This window comes from Marmota monax, unplaced genomic scaffold (assembly GCF_021218885.2).
Source record: "Marmota monax isolate L192 unplaced genomic scaffold, Marmota_monax_Labrador192_F-V1.1 WCK01_AAM20220418_F8-fsc00002, whole genome shotgun sequence".
NCBI classification, from domain to species: Eukaryota; Metazoa; Chordata; class Mammalia; order Rodentia; family Sciuridae; genus Marmota; species Marmota monax.
This window is the reverse complement of record NW_026693571.1, coordinates 35,177,081-35,203,102: the sequence shown is the minus strand read 5'-3', so window position 1 is coordinate 35,203,102 and position 26,022 is coordinate 35,177,081. Positions and strand designations below refer to the sequence as shown.

The window sequence follows — 26,022 nt, the reverse complement described above, 5'->3', positions numbered from 1 at the left end:
TGATGTATTTTGCATGTCCCCAGGTTTATTCCTTCCCAGGATTCCAAATATTATTAGCATGCTGCAGAATTCGTCTTTTGAATTCATCCTGACTCTGTTTGAACAAAGAGTGATGGAAAGATGAGATTCAATTTTCTTGAGAATTTTTTTGTGTTCTTATATACCTGACCTCTGCTGAGTTCAAAGAAAAGTGATGCATAGTGCTGACTAAAAGGAAATATAGGCTTATGAGCAAGTCAGGCACAAACCAAAAGATGAGAATCAAATGTGATAAGTGCTAAGAATTTGAATAGGAACCAAGTTCGCTGAATCACTAGGGAAGAAATTGCTCTTTTTGGAGGCACCTTGGAAAGCATCCCAGTGAAAGGGTATTTGAAATGTATTTTAATTACAGTAAAATTCAGATGAAATGGAAGGAGGTCAATCTAAGCACGAAGAATTTAGAAGATTCCAGGACTTAGTCCTTATATTCTGGGTTCATCATCAGGTGTTTCACTGGGAAGCCATGGGAAATAAGATCTCATTATGATGTGGATCAGAAATGTTCCCAAAAGTCTCATGTCTTGAAAGCTTGTTTCCTAATTCAGCAATGTTCAGAGGTGGAGCTCTTGGCAAGTGATCAGATGGAGAGAACTCTGAACTCATCAATGAGGGATTTATGATTTTAATGGACTATTGGGAGGTGGTGGAAACTGTAGGCAGGTGGGGCATAGTTGGAGGAATAGGTCACTGGGAGCATGCTCTTGGGGACAGTATCTTGTTCAACATCACTCCCCCTTTCCCTCCCCCTCCTCTTCCTCCTCCTCCTCCTCCTCTTCCTCCTCCTCCTCCTCCTCTTCCTCCTCCTCCTCCTCCTCCTTTTCCTCCTCCTCCTCCTCCTTTTCCTCCTCCTCCTCCTCCTCCCACTCTTCCCTCTCCTCTTATTCCTCCCCCTCCCCATTCCTCCCCCTCCCCCTCCTCCCCCTCCCCCTCCTCCTCCCACTCTTCCCTCTCCTCTTATTCCTCCCCCTCCCCCTCCTCCCCCTCCCCCCCCTCCTCCTCCTTCTCCTCCTTCTCTCCTCCCAACCTCTCTCCTTTTGGTTGCCATGAGCTTCTGGTTTCCTCTGCCAGGCTCTTTTGCCATAATTTTCTGCCTCACTTCAGGCCCAGAAAAAAATGGAGCCCATCAACAGTGAACTGAAAGCTCTGAAACCATGAACAAAAATAAATCTTTCCTCATTCAAGTTGTTTATGTCAGGTATTTTGGTTAAAGAGGTGAAAAGCTAACTAACACAGATCTGAAAATTATGCAGTCTACTATAAGAGAGAGAAGTCTTGGGTTCTCTGCTAAATGCATGTGGGTATCATGCATATTTTGTTGATTTTCTAAGGAGATAACTTATCATGGAAGCATCAAAATATGCTTTCCCCTTCCTCTTCAAAAACAAACTTCTCTATTTGAGCCCTATGAAAATATGCTTGACTTTCAAATTGCCTTTAATATTATTTTTCCTGTGTCATGTTTATTATGACTGTAATAGTAATAATAGGATGAATCATATGAAATCACTGACATTTAAACATTTTGGCCTATAAGTTATAAATTTCATATGTTTCCAACAGTATGTTATGACAACAAGACTGAAACTTTTTCATCATTCTGATTTTTATAATAATAAAATAATTTGTCTTATAATTCATAATAGTTATTCATATTTTATGAAATTAGTTTTATTTTGATAACAAAGATGCTTTTTATTGCTTTAAAAACTACATAATATCTGATTGCAAGTTCAAGAAAACTTCATACTAACTAATTTGTATACAGTTTACCTTATGTAGATAATTTTAATCATTTCTGATTTACAAATAGTACATTCATTTTTAAAATTCTACTAAATTGAAAATGTATATATTTTATTTATAAAATTCGTCAACTAGATGAAGAACATTATCTATTAGAAAGTTTTAAATGGCAATATAAAATGTAGGGCTTGAAAAAAAATGAATGTTGATTCGAATTTTACCACAAAGTGCTTCATCAACAGCAAACAAAAGCAATTTTCATAAGCCTGTGTTTGAAATAGCTGCAATTTATATTTCAAATCTCAGTGGAATTGTTTTTGTAATATTCATGGCTTTTAATAAGTTAAGAAGAAAAATACAAGTTTATCTGTAAGTATTTATCTGCAAACACATATTCCACAGTTCAGAGTAAGAAAAGGATCTCTCGTTTTTAGATTTGTGTGTGTGTGTGTGTGTGTGTGTGTGTGTGGTATTTTTGCTGTGTGAGGCATATAATTTTTTTTATTTTTTCTTTTTCCTTTTTTTGGTACCAGGGATTAAACCTAGGATTGCTTAAGCACTGAGCAATATCAGCAATATCAGATCTTTTTAATTTTTTTTTATTTTGAGATAGGGTCTCATTAAGTTACTGAGGCTGGCTTTGAACTTGTGATTCTTCTGCCTCAGCCTCTCAAGCCACTGGGATTACAGGCATGTGCCACCACACCCAGCTGAATTTCTTTATATATAAGACTCCTTAAGTTAACCTTATCTACACACAACTTCCAAGAATTTTGCCCCCCATTGGAAAACAGTAAAGAAATGGTGTGGTAATTGATCTATGGTTAGCAATGCAAGTCCTCTTCACTTGAAATCAGTATCTAAATTCTTTTTTTTTTTTTTTGGACTGGGTATTGAATTCAGGTATGCTCTACCACTAAGCTACGTTCTCAGCTCTTTTTGTTTTTTGTTTTGTAATAATTTCACTACGTTGCCCAGGGTAGCCACAAAATTTTCCATCCTCCTGCGTCAGCTTCCCACTGCTGATATCTGCCTTTTCTGGAGTAGGCCATGATTATCACTGAGCAAAATGCTTGTTAGGGCTGGGGTTGTGGCTCAGTAGTAGAGCGCTCACCTAGCATGTGTGGGACACTGGGTTCAATCCTCAGCACCACATAAAAATAAAAAATAAAGGTATTATGTCCAAATAAAGCAAAATATTAAAAAAAAACATTACTTGTTAATGGCTGGTACTGGACTTTACCAAGTATGACTTTGAAAAGCTCTTACATGTATGACTAAGGTAAAACCTAACTAAGGAATTTTCATTATCTTCAGATTCTGAGATGTGGCATGAGACAAAAACATAACACCACTAATAACAAATGACTTCACACGACAAATGGTGAGTCACTGTCCCAGGTAAACTTTGTTGAATGGCATCTATGTTCATAAATGCTTTTTTGCTTAGAAAGAGCAAATGTTTTGAAGAAAAGTAACCATTCAATTCCTAAATGTATGATCTAAGTATAAATAAGTATATATCAGTTTGGCTTTCACCCAAGCAGACCCTGAGATAAGGACTTAAAGGGAGAATTTATTTAGGAGGTGATTCTGGGAAGAAATCCTGAAGGATAGGGAAGTAGAAATAGGAAGACAAGAAGGAAAAGCAAAATAAGAATAAATTCTTTATGTCAATACTGTGAGCAGCTAGGAGTTCCTCAAAGATATTTGAAGGAAGGTTCTGTTATGATTTGGATATGTGGTGTTCCCCGTAAGTTCCTATGTGAGACCATACAGAAACATTCAGGGGCAAATTAATTGGTTACAAGAGGCATGACCTAATCAATGGCTTAATTCACTGATATGGATTAAGTGTGTGATAACTACAGGCAGGTAGGGTATGCATGGAGGAGGTGGGTCACTGGGGTATGCACTTTGTTCCTTCTGGGTGGATCTTTCTTTCTACTTCCTTGTTGCCATGTCCTGAGCATCTTTCCTCCGACACACCCTTCCACCATGATGTTCTGTCTCACCGTGGGCCCAGAGCAATGGAATCAGCCATCTGAGGAATGAGAATTCTGAAACTATGAGCCAAAATAAACTCTTCTTCCTCTATGTTGTTCCTGTCAGATCTCTTGGTTACTGTGACAAAAAGCTGACTAAAACATAGTCCTTTCAGAATTATCTCTGGAAAACAGGATCATTTATCCACTGGACTGCTCCTCTGGGCAGGTTTCTGGGACTGTTATGACCTGTTGAGTAGGAAAAATTTGGACAACTGGGTTGGTGGGGTTGCATTTTAGCAGTTATAATACATCAGGGGTAGATGAAAGAAGAAAATGTACCTAATACAATAGATTACAAATGATTTTTGCAGAAACAAATATTGTGATGGCTAAAAAAAAAGTAGTTTTTGCAAATTCCTATTTACATTCCAAGTTAGCCCCAAGACCAGTTTCTGTTAATTCTTCTCTGCTCTATTCTCATGAGCTTACTTCTGTTCTATAGCATAGCCTTAAGAAATCACAAGGATAAAAACATGAGATGAACATTTTGGTTTTAATGGGCTTAATTTATTTTTCATATTCTTTTGATACTTTTACTGCATATCTGAGGAAAAAAGTTATTTTATCTCTTACCTTTTCAGTGGTTTTACTTCTGAAACAAATTAGATGGTTTCTGGGGACCATTTGAGCCCAGAATTCATTGTGATTTGCATTCTTCAAGCTAGATCATCAACCAGTCTTGCTTCTAGCATATTACTTCCATAATCCATCTGTACACAGAGTTAGTGCATGTGGATATATTATAAAAAGTTTAGAAGATTACTGGAGATCATTGCCTCTACTCATATTTTCTTTGGAGTCTGTTAGAATGCCTGAGGTTTCTGATTAGATTTGCTTCTATGAGTTAAAGTGCATTTTCACAATGTCTGTGGAAGATATCCATTATAGGGGCTAAGGGTGTAGCTCAGTGATAGAGAGTTTGCCTAGCACGTATAGGACTCTGGGTTCAATTTCCAGCAATAAAGAAAAAAAGTCAGTATATGAAATGTACTTGGAACAGTAGATATTATTGTTTAAAGAATTTTAAAACATGATCATGAAGAAAAATCTCCCAATTTGAGGTACACATCAGATTGACAAATTGGGTTCCAACTAAAAAAACTTCCGTATTGCCTAGATAATTACCAGAATATAACCAATCATAAATTTTATAATGCTTGCAATGACAAAAATTAACAGGAGTGCATGTGCTGGAGAGGCTGTCTTTGTAGTTATAAAAGCACACCACTAAACTAATACCACTTGGGAGATGCAAGTAGAAAGCTACTTTTTAAAAAGGCAAATTATTTTTTTTCCTAGAATATCCATTTCTTTCTAATTTACAGGGGGAAAGCCAATTTCCTTATTAGTTTCCCCAGTATGTTTACCAATAGGGGAAGAGCACTTCTCAGCTCAAAAGGCTTAAGGAGAGTGCAATAAATTATTTAGCTCTGTTCTTTAAAAGCACATACCTACTTGCAAAACCAAATGGAGAAAGAGGGACAATCAGATATTCTCTGCTTTCAAAAACTGTGGCCCAGGACACCAGAAAAAGGAACAGTGACACCATCCCTTTCCCATGTAAGTTCCTGTCCCATGTGCAATCAATTACCAGGGTCTGAAAATCCCAAAGGAATTAGGACCGGTGTAGGATATGATTTTGATGATTTCCTGCTTCTCTTATAGCATTTTTATGCCGTTTATTCGACAATGTTTACACATTAAAATGATAATTTATTATACAATGATACAAATCAACACTTTAGGGTATAACAGGATCTTCAAAATTACAATTAATTTGAACACTTTCATTACCTTTTCTTGAGGAAGTTGATAGGTACAGAAGTTAATCAGGTTTCCCCATATCACACAGTAAATGGTAAGGTCAAGACTAGAAATGATGTTTCTGACTTTGGAAAAGTGGAAAAGTACCTATCATTTTTTTTGGAGGGGGGGAGTAAAGAGGAAGTGATGTCTCCGAGGACAGTTCTTAGTGAGCAGCAGCCAAGGCAGGCTAAAGTCAAGGCTAAGAGCTTCTGCCCTGATGTGGGGGTCCCTGCAACAATTCTTTAGAGCTTTTAAAAAAACAAAGTAAAAAAGACAAACAGGATGAAATTTAGCTCATTGTTTCTAGAAAGCATTTTTTTTTATTGCTGACATTGTTTCAAATTGTGGACCCACAGCTATTATTGTTTTTAAATTCTCTATAGACAATGTGTCCTGATGTGGATGACTCCTATTACCTGTCATTGGTGTGACAGGATGAAGCAATCCACTTCAATTACAGTGCAATGTGTTGAGAGCTTAACTGCTCCTAATTATTAGAGGAGATTTTGGCCAGGATAACTCTGATAATAAATGCAAGTGAGCTCTGAGCAGGTACTAGCCTCTGTTGTAGAGTGCTTTCTTTTCCCCAGAGACATTCAAATTCAGTTATTGGCTTAAAATTCAAAAGAATAAGCAAATATGAAAGAATAAATAAATACTTGTTTCTTTTTTATAATCTGATCATCATTACAAACCCTAACACTACACCAAATTGTTACTTGAAACTGAATGAATGTTTTTTTTTTTTTTTAAATTGGACTATTGATTTATTTAAATTTATTTTTTTTCACTTTGAAAATAAAAGCAGAACTTAGCAAATCAGGTGATTAAGTTTGGCAGAATAGCTGCTGTACTAGCAAACAAATTGTGCCCAATAAAAGTCCACTCTGAATTTCCCTCTCTGTACCAGTAGAAACGAGAAACTAGCTGGGAATATAAGAAGAATGCTGATTGGCTGGGTCACAGTAAGCAGGATGCATAAAAGGCAGCTGTATAACATCTGGGTAGGTCAATGATACGGTCCATCTAGACTCAACTCCCTGCTCCTCAGTTAACATGAGTGGGTGCCCATTTTTAGGAAACAACTTTGGGTGAGTATTGACCTACATTCTAAGAGGAGTTTAGCTCTTACAGGTGCCAGGTATGATCATTTTTAATCTCGGAATTTAAGGAGAATTGAAAATTATCACCTTTCTTAAATTAGAAGTTTAATCACTCAATTATTAGTTAACTGTGTTTTCTCAAGCTCTGTTTTTTTTTCTCCTCATTTATTAAATCCACAGATATGCTTTTAAAAATCTATCTATAGAAGGCAGTGAAGAAGACAAATCACAAGCTGGTGTTAATAAAGCCAGCAAAGGGGGTCTCGTTTATGGGGACTACCTGCAGGTAAGCGGCAGGGTCCTAATGATATTTCACTTCCAGGGTTAGGTTCTAAATTCTGCTATATGACTTTGTTTTTCATGCATCATCAATAGACCAGACTTAAAGATACCTTCTTTTCATGAAAGTTTATGCTTTTTCAATTTCTGATTGAAAAAAAAAGGAGATTCTAGATGAAAAGTCACCTCTCTGATAGAGGTGTAGTAAAAAGCACAGAATCCAGAATCTGGGCAGAAGAGTATAAAAGATAAATTGCAGTTTAGATAACAGGCAGACATTGCACAATGTAGATAAATAAGACCTGGTCAATGAATCTCAACATAGGTAAATGGAAGTGCATCTCAAAAATGAATTATTTTTATACACTCTCTTCTTAAAGGAGAAATATAAAGATCAGTGAGAATCTTCTTGAAATCATTAGTAAATAAAAGAGAAATCTCAAGTCTCAACAAGTGAGGTATGTGGATATTATTCTGAGCTAAATTTCATCCTGTTTGTCTTTTTTACTTTTTTTTAAAAAGCAAAAATAAGGGACTTTGATGCTTTCATCAATGGGCTTCTAAGGATGAACTGATAAAGAATGTAAAGACCTTCGCAGACCAGGCTCTTTAGTAGAATAAAAGAACAAAGGACAGGAAGATGTAGTCAGCTAAGCTTTTGTCACACTCCCATCATGAGACATGCAAGATGAGACTTCTCAGTGATGTTATAGCACTTGTTATGACAAAGTTCTACCAAATCAAATTTTTCTAAGGACAAAAATCCCAAATTCAACTCACTTCTTATGATGAAACTTCCTACATTCATTTTTTTGAAAGAAACTAGATTGGTTTCTGAGAATCTGGGACTTTGGGGACCTTTTCCAGAGTTATACTCTACTTCTTATTAAAATTGATTAAAAAGACTCAAGTTCTGTAATTCTAAAATCAGTCTTCCTATTTTTCATTTAAAGTTGGATAAAGTTTTGAATGCACAAGAACTTCAAAGTGAAATGAAAGGAAATAAAATCCATGATGAACATCTTTTTATCATAACTCATCAAGGTAAGTTGCAAAGGGCTGGACAATATTTGTTGGGTATTTATTATTGAAAATGAGGACAGCTACCATCTTTTATCTAGAAGATGGTGAAAGATCAAGGAGTTGTTTTTGTTATTGGTGCTTGAAAATATTTTGCTGACAGATTAATTCTCATAGTATCCTTTTGGGACATCACAATAGTCATTTTTATGTCCCTTTACTGCTAATTGGGTCAAATAGGACTTCAGTTTTATCCTTAACTCCAAGGGGACTTTTCATCGCTTGGAATTTCACAAAGAATCTGCAAGTTAAGATGGTGCTATTTCTTGATTTGTAACATTGAAAATCTACTTTCAAGAAATAAATCATTTAAATTTATTGAAGATTTACATAATTTTAGAAAAATCTGGTACTGGGCAAAAATGTAAATCTATTATCAAATGTGTTTATCCTTTATGTATTTCCAGTTTCTGAGCAGCAGTTTCAAGGAGTTATAGACTTTCTAAATTTGGAAATTCCCTGCACTCTGAAATTGTGTGCAAATTTCCATGAATATGTATCTTAAAGAGTTCTATGACACAAGATATCACGAACACTTGCTCTATGATTGTCAGTGCCATAATACAGTCCTGTATCGACCAGGACCCAGTAACTCATGCTTGTCCATGTCCTATGTCTACACATCTTCCCCTTTCCTACTAATTCATTGTGTTCTTCTCTCAAATTGGTGCTTGCCTCACTGGCCGGTTAAAATGTCAAACTCTGCCAAGTAAAGAAGCTAAAGGTGTAAAATAGTTGGTTTTATGTGTTTTAATCCTGTTTTTATATGTGTGTTTTTACTAATTGCTTATCCTAACACAAAATCAATAGGAAGCCAGGCATGGTGGTCCACACCTGCAATCCCAGAGACTTGGGAATCTCAAGCAGGAGGATTTTAAGTTTGAGGCCAGCCTCAGCAACTCAGGAAGAGACTTAGTAATTTTGTGAGACCCCGTCTCAAAATTTAAAAATAAAAATACAAAGGGCTGGCAATATTGCTTACTAGTAAAGGGCCCCTGGATCCCTAATACCAAAGGGGGGGGGGAATCAATGAGAGAAGAATCATGGCATAGTATCACAAACTTGGAATTCAGAATCATTTAGAACACTATCTCTACTATTATGTGACCTTAATCAAGTTGCTTAGGTCTGAGAACCTCTTTTCCCCCCATCAGTAAAATGGAGAGAATAATTGTATGTTCCCATTATAGAAATTCTAGGAAAATGAAATAGATAATGTTCATTAAGCAATTAGCCTGAGTTATAGCACATAATGAGCATGCAATGAATGGTGGCTATCATTATTTGAAAGGGACACTTTCCTTCCACCCTTAAGTATAGTATATAGGCAGTAGGTTATAGGACAAGCCACCTGCAAGGTGAGACCTGCAAAAGGGATACAGAAGATAAATAATCTTATCAATAAATATTTTCTCTTTACCCAAACATGAAAATAAGATCCCCCATATCTCCTTAAACATAGATTGAGATTATAACTGGATTTTCCCATTATCATAGAAACATATCCCTTATCCATATGATAGAGCTAAATAGAATGCACCAGAGACATCTAAGTAATTGACTTCAGTGGTCACTAATTATTACATTGACTATTTAATTAATTTATTTGTTATACAATTACCCAGTATTAATATTATATAAAACACTGTGCTAAGTACTGAGGAAAAATATTAGATGAATATGACAAAATCTGTACTTTCTAGGTACTTCGAGTATTATGGGTAGGATAAGTTAATGGAGAGAACCATTTTTGCTTATCCTGGATAGTCTAGTGACACAAAGGATTCAAAATGTTTCCAATTTCCATCATGTTACTACAAGCCTTAATATTTTGAAACATAGGCTTATGTGTAGGTGTTTAATGGATCATTGTACAAGTGAGTCAACTGAAGTTAAGGAAAATTAAGATTTCCACCCCTCTTACAATTGTTAATAACTTCCAATGCATTGATTCTAAATATGCTTCTTCCAATACCCCTTGCTCTGTCATTTTTGTTTTTTATTCATTTTATCATTTTTTAAATACATGACAACAGTGCAATTCTTATTATATAGAGAGAGCAGTTTTTCTTATCTCTGTATATAAAGTATGTTCATGCCAATTTATGCCTTTATACATGTACATTTTGGCATTAAATTCTTAATACACATATATAACACAATTTTTCATATCTCTGTTTGTATATAAAGTATGTTGACACCCAATTCAAGTCTTCATACATGTACTTTGTATAATGATGTCCATCATATTCCACCATTCTTGATAATCCCCTGCCCCCTCCCTTTCCCTCCCACCCCTCTTCCCTATCTAGAATTAATCTAATCCTCCCATGCTCTCCCTCCCTACCCCACTATGAGTCACCCTCCTTATATCAGAGAAAACATTCTGTATTTGTTTTTTGGAGATTGGTTAACTTCACTTAGCATTTATCTTTTCCAATGCCATCCATTTACCTGCAAATGCCATGATTTTGTTCTTTCTTAATGCTGAGTAAATTCCATTGTGTATATATGCCACTTTTTTTAATCCATTCATCCACTGAAGAACATCTAGGTTGGCTCCACAGTTTAGCTGCTATAAACATTGATGTGGCTGTGTCCCTGTAGTATACTATTTTTAAGTCCTTAGGGTATAGTCCGAGGAGAGGAATAGCTGGGTCAAATGGTGGTTCCATTCCCAGATTTCCAAGGAATCTTCATACTGCTTTCCAAATTGGTTGCACCAATTTGCAGTCCCACCAGCAGTGTACGAGTGTACCTTTTTTCCCCACATCCTCACCAACACTTGTTGTTGTTTGTCTTCATAATAGCTGCCATTCTGACTGGAGTGAGATGATATCTTAGAGCAATTTTGATTTGCATTTCTCTGATTGCTAGAGATGATGAGCAGTTTTTCATATATTTGTTGATTGATTGTATATCTGTCATTTTTCTTTTCTTTTTTTTAAAGAGAGAGTGAGAGAGAGAGAGGGAGAGAGATAGATAGAGAGAGAGAGAGAAAGAGAGAGAGAGAATTTTAAAATTATTTTTTAGTTTTTTTGGGCGGACACAACATCTCTGTTTGTATGTGGTGCTGAGGATGGAACCTGGGCATGCCAGGCAAGCACACTACCACTTGAGCCACATCCCCAGCCCTGTCATTTTTCTTTAATGACAATTTTATTGTTGTGGTTCCCCATGAAAGGGGAAAACAAATTCATTCAGAAGGTCCTGCTTAAATCCTCCAACAGAGATGCTTTGACAGAACTCTGGCTTAAGCAAATGAGTTTGATCAGAGAAGATGTACTGGACAATGATGAATCAATTGCTGTGAAGTTGCCCCTGGAATTACCCTTAGGACTAATATAAAGCTTTGTCATTATCATTTTACTACAAACATCTGGTGACTTTCCCATTTGTCCTGTGCCTGTGAATTGCTAGATTTTTTTTTTTTTTTTTTGCAAATAAACAGAACAGAGCATTTTAAGTAACTCAACCTTAATTTTTCAATTTTACTATCCTACACTATTTCATTTAAGTTAATGATTATTAATTTATCACCTTGTAATTGAAGTTGAGTATCACTGCTTTTTCCCTGCATGCCTGTGGCTTCCACATAAGAAGTGAGAATTAGGTTGCATGCTATGTTCTAAAAGACCTAAACAATATTTTGGTTAAGAGGAACTAGTGTAATAATAGTAAATATAAAGTATATAGGTAAAAGGCCTGACATATTAAAACAATCAATAAATGGAGGCTATTATAATGTTAACATTAATATTTATAGCCTAAATGGGTCTATATTGATATTGATTGGTTTTAAAGTTATATTTTCATTTCTTTTCAATATGTTAAATGTATCTTTTATATAATTATCGTCCAAGAGTTTCTTGTAATTTTCAAATTGAGATTTTTTTTAACAGCTTATGAACTCTGGTTTAAGCAAATCCTTTGGGAATTAGATTCTGTTCGAGAGATCTTTCAGAATGGCCATGTAAGTTATGACATGATATTCTTTGGAAAAATGTAGAAATTATTAATGTGAAAAACTTAATATTGAAACCACTTTTTGATGATTTATTTTTTTAAAAAAAACAGTTTAGACAGTATTTTTTCCCCAGAGGAGACAGTTTAGACATATTTCCCTGTAACATGGCTTTAAGATTCAAATTTGAGATCTAGTGCTTAGAACTTAATAGTTTTCTCTTAAAAGCTAGGGGGAATAAAAAGAAATTACAAATAAGCAGAAAAGAGCAAAAAAAAATTCACACATAATTTTACATAGAGCTGACTAATATAATAATTTTGCTATGGTTCTTTCCAGAACAATTAATATTATATAGTAATACTGGAAAATTAAAAAAAAATCAAGTTTCAAAGTATTGGCAGGTGACCAGGCTAACTAATAGAGATCCTTTAATTAATAGGCAGTGGGTTTGTATTCTAATGAATAGCAGCTGTGGGAAGGTGGGAGCAATAATGAGGAAAGTGGAAAAGACAGAGGAGCAGGAAGCTGAGGAAGAGCAGGAAGAAGGTAAAGGGAAGAAGAGGAGGAAGGGTAGTGGGAAGAAAATGACAAGGAGAACAAAACAAGTGAAAGGCTGGCAGGGCAGTGCTTCAGGGGAAGGCAGAAGTTCCAAGTGCAGTTTCCCACGTTCTCAAGCCCTTTCAGGATAGTGCCCAGAAACAGGAAAGACAGCACACATACCAGACAGCACCCTCTCAGGATACGAGTGCCATTCCCAGTTTTATCTTTGGCAACTTCTGCTTTCTCTGAAGAGCAGATTTATTCACATGTTACTTAATCCTTTCCTAGAAGTCCGCATTGACCTTTCTTCTTTGAAGCAAAAATAAAAGAGAAACTTGTTTTGGAATCAGTGGGAGTCGTATTCCAGAATTTATTTCTACTTTACTTCCATGTACTTTCTGTTTATTCTAAAGAAATAGAAAGAAAATTCTGATCTTGCAGAATTTCTGTTAGTTCAACATATATTCTGGCACATTTTAGTTCTAACTTTCATCTTTAATATCTACATAAAATCAATAGGATGCATCGTCATTTAACTCTACTCTGCATCTTCTCAGAGTTTTATATCTTCACCTCCAGGTCAGGGATGAAAGGAACATGCTCAAGGTTGTGACCCGGATGCACCGAGTGGTGGTCATCCTCAAGCTCCTGGTGCAGCAGTTTTCTGTCCTGGAAACAATGACAGCCTTGGACTTCAATGACTTCAGGTGTGCACCCGTGGGATTCAGAAAACAACATAGTAGGGTTTATGTGACATGAGGAACCTGTTCTGCTGACACTTTAAGGATTTTGAGATCTTTAATCACAAAGCATTTGGAAAATTATTAAAATATTTTATGACTCATTTTTTACTTGTGAAAATAATATGATCAATTGGTTTCAATTTATCATTGTGTGCCATATTTTTTTCCAAAAAGCATTTTAGACAATTTAATAAATGGCTAAAATAGTTAACAAAATATGTATAATTAATTTAAAAATCAAAATCTGAAAATACAAGAAACAGTAGTGATATATATAAAAACATGTCAATCAAAGTGTCATAACTTATGTATTGAGCCACAAATTTTAGCTCAAAAATTTCAAGCAATTATAGCTGTGTGTGTGCATATGTGTATGCTTTTTCTCACCAAAATTAGAAAATTTTTCTCCAGAAATTTACTTTGAGTGCATTATATCTTGTAATGTGCAATGTCCCAAACATATTTGACAATCAAAGGAGCAGTGATAGAATTCTCTGTGATAGATTAAAAATTTTATTTTCAACATCAGTTAGGTGAAGGACATTTATAAGGATATAAGAGTTTGGGGGTGATTTTTAGGGAGTTAGTAGTCACATTTTTATATTTCCTATTTTGTACTAGGCTGTATCTTATTTCTTTAATGTCCATTATCACACTGATGCTTACAATAGTACTAGAAAACAAGATGAATGATAATATCCAATAATGTAACTCATAGAAGGGATTAAATAATACTTGTAAAACATCTTTTAGCATTGTAGAATGAAACAGTTGCCTATGGTCTACCTATCTTTATCTTAGAAAAAATTAGCAAACACATACATGCACACACACAATTACTAGTATATATGTACATACACACAGACATATATATGCACATGTATACATACATATATATAGATACGTGTGTATATAGTATTCAATATATTTATGTAAATTTATATAATACATAGTATCATATATTCCAAACTATATATTATACATAGTGAAATATATCTGATATTTCACAAATCTACAATCTGTCTGACTTCAAATTGATTGACAGTTCATTTTCCTTATTTCAATAATGGCCCAATCATAGGTACAATTCCAGGTGGTTCATGTGTGTGCTCTTGGTATTATGCTGACAGTCCCTCACAACAGAAGAAACCATTGCAGTGGTTTATACTGCTAACCCATTTCCCTTCTGCATTTATTCTCAGAGAGTACTTATCTCCAGCATCAGGCTTCCAGAGTTTCCAGTTCCGACTATTAGAAAACAAGATTGGTGTTCTTCAGAGTATGAGAGTCCCTTACAATAGAAGACATTACCGTGATAACTTCAAAGGAGAAGACAATGAACTGGTGCTTAAGTCTGAGCAGGAGAAAACACTTCTGAAGCTCGTGGAGGTACAGGCTCATATACTGCTTGTAAAGTTTAATTCAATGCATCTAATTGATTTAGTGTCTGCCACATCAGAATTTTAAAATTCATATCAAATAGGGATACAATCGTGGTATATAAGGAAAGAATAAAATTTCCCAAAATGCTAAACTTCTAAATTCAATTTATTATAATTTTGAAAACATCAATACCTTTTTGGGAAATCCAGAAATTTTTAAAATCAAGTGTATGTATGTTAATATTTAATAACCTCATGTTATTAAAACAATACCTTTAAACATCCTTGCTGAGCAACTTTTAATCAGCTGATTTTTAGACTGGGTATGAAGAATTGTTCAATAAATTTTATTCTAAAATATAATGTAATAGGAAATTTCCATTTCTTAATTAAGTTTAATTACCAAGAACATACTCTTCAGAGTTTTTTCCCTTCATATCCAAATTCCCTAGGGATATATCTACACCTAGTCTTCAGAAATTATTAATTTGATTCTTCATAAGTAAATTACTAAATAAGAATTGTACTATTTTGAATTCTTTCACAAAGCCTTTTACTTTGCAAATTAAACTTTTCTCTTAGTGAATTACACTCTCCTTATTAATCCCCTGGATGTTATAAATGTGTCTAGATTACTACATTTCTATGTATTATGATATAATGGCTTATAAAGATGGGGAGAAATTAAATCACAAAGCTATTTTCAAAATTAAATGTAGCTTAAATGATAATTCACAGGTGTGCAAAAATTCATTTTTACTTTTAGATTACGAAGTCTTGTGGAATATAAAAATGATTGGATGTTTTTTTAAAGTTTCTAAGTATACTATAGTCCTGAAATGAAAATAGATCATATCCTTATGCTTTCTTCAGTTCCTAAATCATAAACTGCTTTTTTATATAAACCAGAATATATCATTAAAACAATGTTTAGATATGTTCATGGATTTCTAGCAGAATATTGGGACTTTTGTAATAAGGTATTTCTTAAAAAAAGAGTAGATATTATTAATGATGATTGTCTTAATGATTAAGAAAATGAAATATATCAATTGCTCTTTCCTAAGAGAAGAAATTGGAGAGCAAGGAAAATATTTACAAATGAACCTGTGGCATGTTTTTTTAATTATGAATATTTCTTGTTTTGATTTATAAATGATAGTTACAATGTATTTTAATTATTTTAAATGTTACTGTGTATTAACCTAAAAAATAATATTTACTTAAGGCATGGCTAGAAAGAACACCTGGTTTAGAGCCACTTGGATTTAACTTCTGGGGAAAGCTTGAAAAAAATATCATCAAAGGCCTAGAAGAGGAATTTATAAAAATCCAGGTATTTATGATGCCATAAATATAAAGACAGCTAATATAAATTTATTATAGAAGGAGAATTAAGAGTTTAATATTTTCTTGCTATTTCCTTAAGTTTTCATTTTTTTCTTTCACAAATGTATCTTCTGGGCTATATTACATGATTAATAAAATTTTCTTCATATGCAATAAAAATCCACTAAATAAAGACACTAAATTTTGTGTGTGGTGAAAAGCTGAGTTTAGTAGATTTTTTCAATTTCAATTGAAAATTCCAAATTATGATTAATTCTAGGCACAACTAATCAAACAAAGAAGTAGTCAACCAAATATATTTAGCCATTTAACTTTAGATTTTTCTTATAATTTGCCATGTTCTTTCTTTAGACCAGAAATAATTATTTCTGCTTTAAAAATACTGTTGATTCTTCATTTCCCTCAAGTTGCAAATCTCTCATCCTCTTTTCATGACTAAATTTCTTAAAAGAGTTGTTTAAATTCTCTATCTTGATAGATTGTATCAGAATAGTTCTTAAAAGGTGAACTTTGAAGTCATACTGCATGGGTTCAAATTCCACCTCCACTGTGGAACTGTGTGATAGTAAACACGTTACATAACCTCTCTTTGCTTCAGTTCTTATTAGTAAAATAGAGGAGTCTACCTCACAGAATTATTGTGGGCATTCCATTAGATTGACATTTGTAAAGCATTTAGAACAATGGTTAGTTCCTTATCTCCCATCTAACTCTCAACCTACACCTCATAATTCACAAATGGCCATTTTTAACATTAATTTTATTTAGCACCCCAACAACACTCAATATCAATGACTATTTATTATTATGAAATAATAATTAAAATAAAATTCAATAAAATAAAATAGTATTTTTAATAAATATTGTTTCCATCCTTATTTTTTCTTTTTCTTTTCTTACTTATTTTTTTTTTTTCACAGAGCAATAAATGCTGGGGTTTTGAACACATTGACTTAGATCCTTTTTGTTCGATCGCTGTGTTCTTTCATTAGTAGGTCTCTTTTATATCCATGGTTTTAATATCTTTTTATTTACCAATGATTATCTTTTTTACAAATCAAAAAATATAGAGCATTTATCTCTGGTTTGGATATCTCCTTAGACTTCAGATCATACATTTACAATTCTATTTTATATTTCCTCCTGGTCCTCTTAAAAACACACCAATAAAACAAAACTTAGAAAATTGCCCCTTCCATCCACTCTCATACCAATGAGATCCTCTCAAAGTTAATCTCATATAAAACATGTAATTATCAATAGTCAACTGCAAATGATCCTTGTGCCCAACCCCCTGAGCCACTTCCTTAAGCTATTACCAAATTCTACTACTTTTGTCTTCTGCATGACTCTCAATATTTCTCTTTCACCTACCACCACCACTCAAGCAAAAATTGCCATTGTTTTTTACCTGGACTGAGGGGGTAGTATCTCAACTGTCCTGTCTACCTCCTCAGTATGGCTCCACTCCAGTTCATTTTTGACGCTATAGCCTGAGTAACATTTTTGAAATGCACAACTGATCACATCTCCCAATTGCTTAAAGATTTTTTGTGTTTCCCCATTATTTTTAGAATAAAGATAAAAATCCTTAATGTCATCTACACTACTTTCATGATCTCACTTGGTCTAACCACACTGAACTTATTTCCCTAGCAGAGTCTATTTCTTTGTCTTTACACAATATTTTTGTATGTTATTCTCTGAGTTTAGAATATTCTTCACCAGGTAACTCTGTGCCATTTTTGGGTCTTGGCTCAAGGAAGACTGACTTAGGAAAGCCTTCCCTAATCTCCTTACTATGGGTTACTATGGCACTAATATACTACATAGCACTGTTCATGGTTGCAATTTTATGCTTGGGTAATTGTTCATACCAGATAAGGGTGTGAGATTGGGGAACTCATTTTTTTGCTCATAATTATTATCTCTATCAACTTCACATGAACATTTACTGCATAAATGAAAAATTAATTGACAATAATACCCAGGCAGCCTCTTTTACCACTCTGTGTGTTTGTTCTGATGAAGAGAAGATTATTATATTAGCTTGTTCACCCCCTTTGGTTAATTGAGTTGTAATTAGAACATGTGCAGTGGTCAGAAAAATAAATTTTATTTTAAAAAAAACCAATAGATATCAAATGAATAAAAACATATCTAAATTATATGTACAGAATGCAATACTGGATATAGCATGTCAATGGAGTTCATGTTTTACTGACCAAGAATTCTGAACTTTTTCTTAAGCACAATTATTTTAGTTTTATTATAAATAATTGCTATTTAAAATTCAATCATCATTGATCACTTGTTTCTGCAATTTTGTCATCTTGGTTCATTTTCATGATATTTAGGAAGAATAAATATACAATTTCAGATTTTTACATCATTTAAACTTAAATAAACTCATAGAACCAGTGCATGTGTTAAAGGTTCCTTTTCATAAGAAATAATTTCCAAATTGTAATATAAAATGACAATATAAATATTCCAAGTATACTTTTTTCTGAATCTGACAGAATATTTTTCCTAAGTGAAGTTGGCTTAAAAATAAATTTATTCTTAGAGAGTATTAATATAATATTTTCCATGAAGGCTAAAGAAGAGTCTGAAGAAAAAGAGGAACAGATGGCTGAATTTCAGAAACAGAAAGAGGTGTTACTGTCCTTATTTGATGAGAAACGTCATGAACATCTCCTTAGTAAAGGTAGGTATTTTTTTCCCCCTAAGGTTCCTTTTCCTGGAATGTATAAGTGTATCACAATATAATTTTAGAAGACTAGGAAACTTTACTTGGGGAACATAGAATGAAAATTGCTATTCTACTTATTGGAAATTATAGGAACAAGAATTGGGTAATGTTGTCACTCATGGTTCTATGTTAACATATTTCTATGCCCAGTGTTCAAAGATAATAGAAATATTTTCAAGTATATGCTATACATGAGAGATAGCAAGGTAAATTTAAAGTGTTTTTTTTTCCAAGTAGCTCACAGCCTAAAAGGGAAAGAAAGAAAAAAAAATCATTGCAATTGTACATACTTTGGTAGAGATAAGAGGACACAAGAGCTACTCAGAGTATGAGGATGACTTGGCAGAGATGTTTTCCAAGATGATTTTTTGTGCAATTTATATTGTGCTATAATTTACTGAAACGAATTGACCAGTAAAATCAGTATCCTCATTACTCAATTTTTTCTTGTATTTGTTTCAGTCTATTGTGTTCATTGAATTTTTATTGTCAAGTACCTCAAAACTCAAACCTCAAAACTAGAAATAGACAGTAGAGCCGCATACAGTGGTGCATGCATATAATCCCAGCACCTCTGGAGGCTGAGGCACAATGATTATGAGTTCAAAGCCATCCTCAGCAAAAGTGAGGTGCTAAGCAACTCCGTGATGCCCTGTCTCTAAATAAAATAGAAAATAGAGCTGGGGATGTGGCTCAGTAGTTGAGTGCCCCTGACTTTAATCCCTAGTATTAAAAAAAAAAGAGTAGAATGAATCTGACATGACTTTCATATGTATGTGTGTGTGTATACATACATATACATATATACATACACATACACACACCACTTGAATCTCTACATCATGTCCAATCACAAGACTGGGATCCTAATTAGAATAAATGTACTTCATGTTTGTATGAATATGTCAAGATAGATTCTACTGTCTTATATGACTAAAAATAAAAAAGAAATAGGCAGAATAGATACAACTTTGAATTTTTATTAGTACAAGGCATAGCAGTGTGTGAAAATAGTTTCTATAAGGTGTAAAGTTGTTATCCTCAGTGTTCTCACAAACCTTGGTAAAGTGTGGAAAATTTTGTTTCTATAATGCAGTTAGTGAAGCCTTGTGTAAGAGCACACAGATGCTTTGATGTGGTCGTTATACTCCTTAAAGCTAAGGAAACTGCTTTTAAGTGAAATGGAGAAAAACATTTTAAAATGAAGACAGGAAAGTTCTTGTTTAATTTTTTGAAAGGCAATAACCATACTATTTCACATGGAAAATATATTTTTCATGAAAGTTAAGTAATTTCTTCCATACCAGGTTTTCCTAACATTGAAAGATTGTGAAATGGACAAAATTATGCTATGTGAATATATAAATATATACAATGAATTCCACTTTTAGAAAATTTTAGTTATAGATGGACATAATACCTTTATTTTATTTGTTTATTTTTTTAATGTGGTGTTGAAGATCGAACCCAGTGCCTCACATGTACTAGGCAAGTGTTCAATCACTGAGCCACAACTCCAGCCCAAATTCCACTTTTAAGTATAATTGAAATACACCTATTTCAAATACACACACACACAAAAACAATAAATAAATAGAAGGAAGGCCAGTAGAGTAGAGGAAGGGGTTCAGTGGTAGGGAGTGGGGAGGGAAGAGGAAACAATGGGAAATGAAATGGAACAAATTGTGTTATATGCATTTATCAGTGTGTCAAAATGAACCTGACTATAATGTATAACTATAATGAAGGAATAAAATGTATAAATGTGTTTGTATTGTATATGTACAATCTTTAGTTTGCCTTTTATAATTCAATATTCAAATAATTTTTTGAATGATAATGTTTTCAAATTCAAGCAAGGGATGAAATATTTAAGCTAAAACTTACAATGTTTTCTAATAGCATATCAACCATTTTAAAAAGTTAATATCATTATCTAAGGTAATAACACCATATTAATATGACTGCCCTAAACTACCATTTAAATTACAATTGTGTATCTTGCAGGTGAAAGACGACTGTCATACAAAGCTCTCCAGGGAGCATTGATGATATATTTTTACAGGTAAAGACAAATGAATAGCTTATATATTATAATTATAGTTTAAAACAGTAATTTAATTTTTGAAGAAAACAAAATAATTAAATTCTATTTTTAAATTTTTACATTTAAATGGCAAGGAATAAAATTATAACTTTATCTCTGCAGCAGGTCTCTTTCTTTCTCTCTCAAAGTATTTTATGTTATTAATTGTCCTAACAGGCTAAAATTCAATTTTTTCTGAGAAACTCAGTTACAAAATATATTCTATCATTAAATAGTGTTGCTTGGTTATTTCTGTTTTATAAAATGAAAAAGAATTAATGAAAACATTTTGTTAACCATTGTTCTACTTATTCAACAATTTCAGATAATTTTTTAACTGTCTAAAATGTTTTAAGTGTTCCTTAAATGTCCACATATTCCTTCACGTGTGTGAAGTTTCCATCCGAATCATCCATGTCAAAAACAGGGTAACATGCTAGCAAAAAGGATTCCAATACTTGTATTTTCAGGATGTTTTGCCACCTCATATTTTTAATTTTTCTTTTAGAACTAAGGATAAAATAAAAGACCTCACTCATGCTAGGCAAATACTCTACCATTCAGCTTTTTTCTCAGCCTATTTTATTTTCTATTTCGAGAGGATCTCACTAAGTTGCCCAGGGTGGACTTGACCTTGGCATTCTCCTGCTTCAGCCTCCTGGGTACCTGGGATGACTGGCATGCTCCACCGTGCCTGGCTCTTTTAATTTTTAATATCCTCTCAAATCTGTTTCTTCAGAGTGTCAGCATAAACAAAACCTTTAAGCTCTTTTCCTAAACTGGAAATACATATATATGATTGAAACTTAGATGTCCTAAGTAAAAAATGCTCTGAGAAAGTTGAAGGATTAGGTGAAAATGAGAAAACAAATATAGGAAATAAAAAGCATTTGTGTGTGTGTTTTGTGTGTATGTATTTCCTAGAAGCTTTTGACCTGTACTAGCTGGGAAATATGACGTAGTATAAATATGTTTCTTTTAATTAGAATCTATATTCTTCCTGGTTGTTTTGTGTATACTTCTGGAACTTTCTAGATTTCAAACAAATACTGCAAAGTGAGTATTGTTATTTCCATTTTTGAGATGAAGAAACAGAAACCAGGAGAATAATCCAAAAATGCTACGGATCCTATTAGGCAAATATGACATTGCTGCCAGAGCCAACTTATTAATTATAAAACTCATACATTCTTAAGCCATGAATTTTCTTGGGTAGATATCTTCTTATTATTTTCTCCTTCAGGGAAGAGCCTAGATTCCAGGTTCCTTTTCAGCTGCTGACATTCCTTATGGACATAGATAGTCTCATGACCAAATGGAGATGTAAGTCCTCCTTCTATTCTCCAATTCATTCTGATTGGTTACTCAATATTTTTGAGGGTTCAAGAAAATGTTTCAATTTTATAATCAGAAAAAAAAAGTGAAGTTTAGGTCAAATAAAATATTGTAATATTTAATAGTAATATGCTTATCTTTATGTCAATGCAATTTTAAAATATAATTTTAATTATCTTTATTTTTTGAGTGAAAATAGAGACCCATAAGGCAAAATTGGCATAGACTCATGAAAGTCATTATGTGGTCTTGCCCTTTGTATTCTTTTCACAGGCTAACTACAATGATGGATGGAGTGAAATGCATGTAGCCTAAACTATGTGGGGTGCTAGGCAACCTTACTGTTTCGCTGGTTCCCACAGGTGAACCTCCCATATGGCTAAGTGATTACAAGTGTCAGCCTTTCTTCAGAAATAATCATTACCAACACTTGTTTTGAGAACATGGTGAACTAATGGCAGAAAAACATTCATGGAGTAAATTTGTGTGTTTGCCTAGATAACCATGTGTGCGTGGTGCACAGAATGCTGGGCAGCAAAGCTGGCACTGGGGGTTCCTCGGGCTATCAGTACCTGCGCTCAACCGTGAGGTGAGTGGGCCTAGGGGGTTCTTCTCATCTGGTGGAAGTCACCAGTCCTTTGTTTCTCCATATCTATGCCCATTAGCTAGGAAAAGTCATTTGTGTTTGTTCCTGTCTAAACTGCTAAAAACACATTTGTAGTTAGATGATTATATTCCTACTGATCCTTCGAACGTAATTGTGTAAAATCCTCAATTATGAAGCTTCACTCATTTGGTCCAGTGATGAAAAGGAGTGTTGCTACCCAGGGCTGCATGATTAGTGAGAACATAAAAGAATTAACAGTCTTTTTGTCCAGGAAGAAAAGTCTTCAATTCATTCTAGCTCAATCTTTAACTACACTAAAACTTTCATCACTAACTCCTCTAATATTTTCTTGGTCAGATAAATAACACAGCTAGACTAGTTCCTTGTTTCCTGATACAACTCTGTTTTATATTGTGAAGCTACTTTCAGCTACTCCAGAGGGTTCTTTTTCCACAGTCTTTACAGAGAAAGAGGTCAATATTTATTGAGGTCTTAAAAACACAATGAGCAGGTTTTAAGACAATTGCCTTCTTATTTTATTTAATATGCTCATTATTATAGATAGATGTATACTATACGCACGCAGATATACCTAAAAATGAGGAAACAGCTCTGTGGAAAAGAAGAATCAGCTCAATAAGTTAGACATTCACATTTTTGTCCCTGCATTTTTTTTATAGTACATTGCTTTTATCCCGAATCTTACTACCTGATTGGCTGATTTATAAAATGCACAGGTTGAAACTGTGATTATACATTTTATATATTTTCATTTTCCATGGGAATAACTTCTGTATGCATGAAATACTAGTTGTCTGTAGAAAATTAGCACATACATCAGTAGGTGCTGGGAATAATGAACACACATAGTAGTATTTCTAAGTGTGTTATCATCTCATTTAATCTTCAAAAAGATCTGGCCAAACCAAGGGATTGTGTTTTTCATTTTACAGTTAGTAACTGGAACACTGATGTTTAAACACCAAGTCCAAGGCCCAATGGGTTGGGGTGACAGAACCAGAATTCAAACCCATGTTTATTTGACTTCAAAGCAAATATCTTTGTCTATAAAAGTGCAACCATTAAAATAGTTCACTAAAGAATGCAAAAGCAATTTTAACATAAAAACCACTTCTATAGACATTTTAATCAATCCAAGAAGGTGTTTTAGTTTATTACTCTGTTCATGGCAGTTACAGGGTGGCTCCTTTTGCAGTTGGGAAATACTCTTCCATGAACAACCAAGAATGCATGCTTTTAAATAAATCACTTTGTGTACCATCCTTTAAAAATAGGAAGAACACACCCTTGTCCTTATAATGGTAGCATGAAAGTAATGACTCCAGATTTTCATCTGTATCACTCTGGGCTTAATCTACTGAATATATAATATTGTTTTATGAAAATAATCTTTAGATATGATTTCTAAACTAAGTAATCTTAATACTAAATACTACATAATAACTAATATGATACATATGGAATATATAACATGCAATATGTGGTAGTGAATATTAACTGTTTAATGAAAAATATTTGAGGAAAGAAATTTGGGGGTGCAAATTTTAAATATTTCATGACAACAAATCTAACACATCTACATGTATGTTTTTTCAGTGACAGGTACAAGGTGTTTGTGGATTTATTTAATCTTTCAACATATCTAGTTCCCCGACACTGGATACCAAAGATGAACCCAATCATTCATAAATTCCTTTACACAGCTGAATACTGTGACAGCTCTTACTTCAGCAGTGATGAATCAGATTAAAGTCATCTGAAATATCATTGAATAATTTTATCAGTCTATATTTTATTTTCTACACTTTCATGAGCATGAAGAGTATTTTTGTATACATAGTTTTGCAGCATGGTGTTTTGATTAAATTCTGGAAAAGACTTTATTACTGCATGTTTGTAATGATAAGATTTAACCATTAAAATAAGAAATAATTGAGTTAAATTGTAATATTGTACACAGGTGTTTTCCTATTAAAAATTCAGTTTCTCCTGATACTTTCTTTAATGTAATCACTGAATATCATCATTCTGTTTACCTCATACTTCATAACTTGTAAACCAGCTTTTTCTGATATTTTATGTAATAAGTGTCATTCTGTACAAAATTAATTCAAACAAAACTTCAAAAATAATAAATTTAGTCTTTCATTGTATATTATTTTTGAAACATTGTTTTCCTTAACATTCTTGATGACCTATAACAGACATTTACCTGACACTTATCTAGAGGGGATCCATTGGACATTTAGTCCATTTACTCACAGAATTCAAAAGAGTCTGGAACTGGATTCATTTTCTGTCATGGGATATTCCTGGAGACCTTGGGAACTCTTTGTCTCTTCTATGTGGATGTTAGCTCTAGTCTTTCCTGTTGGAGACCACTTCCTTCCTCAGGCTGTGTCCCAACTCTCAACCATTTGGACCACAACAGAGCAATAGTGTACCTTTCCCCAGCTCCAGGGCCCATGGTGTGGGAGATACAGTCAACTCTACTATACAGCAAAATGTTCTCCCAAAGAAGAATGTTCTTTCCAGAAGAAAAGAGATGTAAACAGACTAAATAATGACCTCATTCAAATCTAATTCAAAATATTAAATGAATCATTATTTTAAACTTATTGATTTGGTGATTACATATCATATATGTTTTCATTTTCCTTTTTAAATTTTGTTCAAATATTGACAGTATTCAGTTAAATTTATGTTATGGGAAGTAGTATATAATTTTCTCAAAGGAATCTAAAAGGTACATCAGCCAGGCACAGTGGCACACGCCTGTAATCCTAGCAGCTCCGGAGGCTGAGACAGGAGAATTGCAAGTTCAAAGCTAGCCTCAGCAACAGTGATGTGCTAAGGAACTCAGTTCCTATCATTTGATATTCCTGGAAACCATGGGGTAAATAAAATACAAAATAGAGCTGGGGTTGTGGCTCAGTGGTTGAGTGCCTCTGAGTTCAATTCCTGGTAGCAAAAAAATAAAAAAAAATGAAATGTATATCAATTTTAATGTACATGGATTATCTCTAGCAAGAGCAAGCAGTAATTCTTGATGGAACAGAACTATTCTTTGATCTCAATTACAAGATTTTTTTTCTTAAAAAGATCATATCCTCTAAGTTTGTCTTTAAATTATTT

General features: G+C 33.6%; 1 protein-coding gene across 1 annotated transcript; it reads left to right on the top strand.

Moving 5' to 3' along the window:
* Positions 1-6,594: 6,594 nt before the first annotated feature.
* Positions 6,595-25,040, top strand: Tdo2 (tryptophan 2,3-dioxygenase). Its single transcript, XM_046458793.1, has 12 exons — positions 6,595-6,730; positions 6,923-7,028; positions 7,975-8,065; positions 12,004-12,074; positions 13,188-13,315; positions 14,554-14,740; positions 15,962-16,069; positions 18,682-18,793; positions 20,846-20,903; positions 22,168-22,247; positions 22,758-22,848; positions 24,484-25,040. The coding sequence occupies exons 1-12, from the start codon at positions 6,696-6,698 to the stop codon at positions 24,635-24,637; spliced, it is 1,221 nt and encodes a 406-aa protein (XP_046314749.1). The 5' UTR covers positions 6,595-6,695; the 3' UTR covers positions 24,638-25,040.
* Positions 25,041-26,022: the final 982 nt, after the last annotated feature.

Excerpts from the sequence above, each read along its gene's own strand:
- Tdo2 (XM_046458793.1), top strand. The coding sequence starts at position 6,696 with ATGAGTGGGTGCCCATTTTTAGGAAACAACTTTGG. Across the intron at positions 6,731-6,922 it reads TTTTTAGGAAACAACTTTGG|ATATGCTTTTAAAAATCTAT; the intron begins GTGAGTATTGAC and ends TTAAATCCACAG. Across the intron at positions 8,066-12,003 it reads TTTTATCATAACTCATCAAG|CTTATGAACTCTGGTTTAAG; the intron begins GTAAGTTGCAAA and ends TTTTTTTAACAG.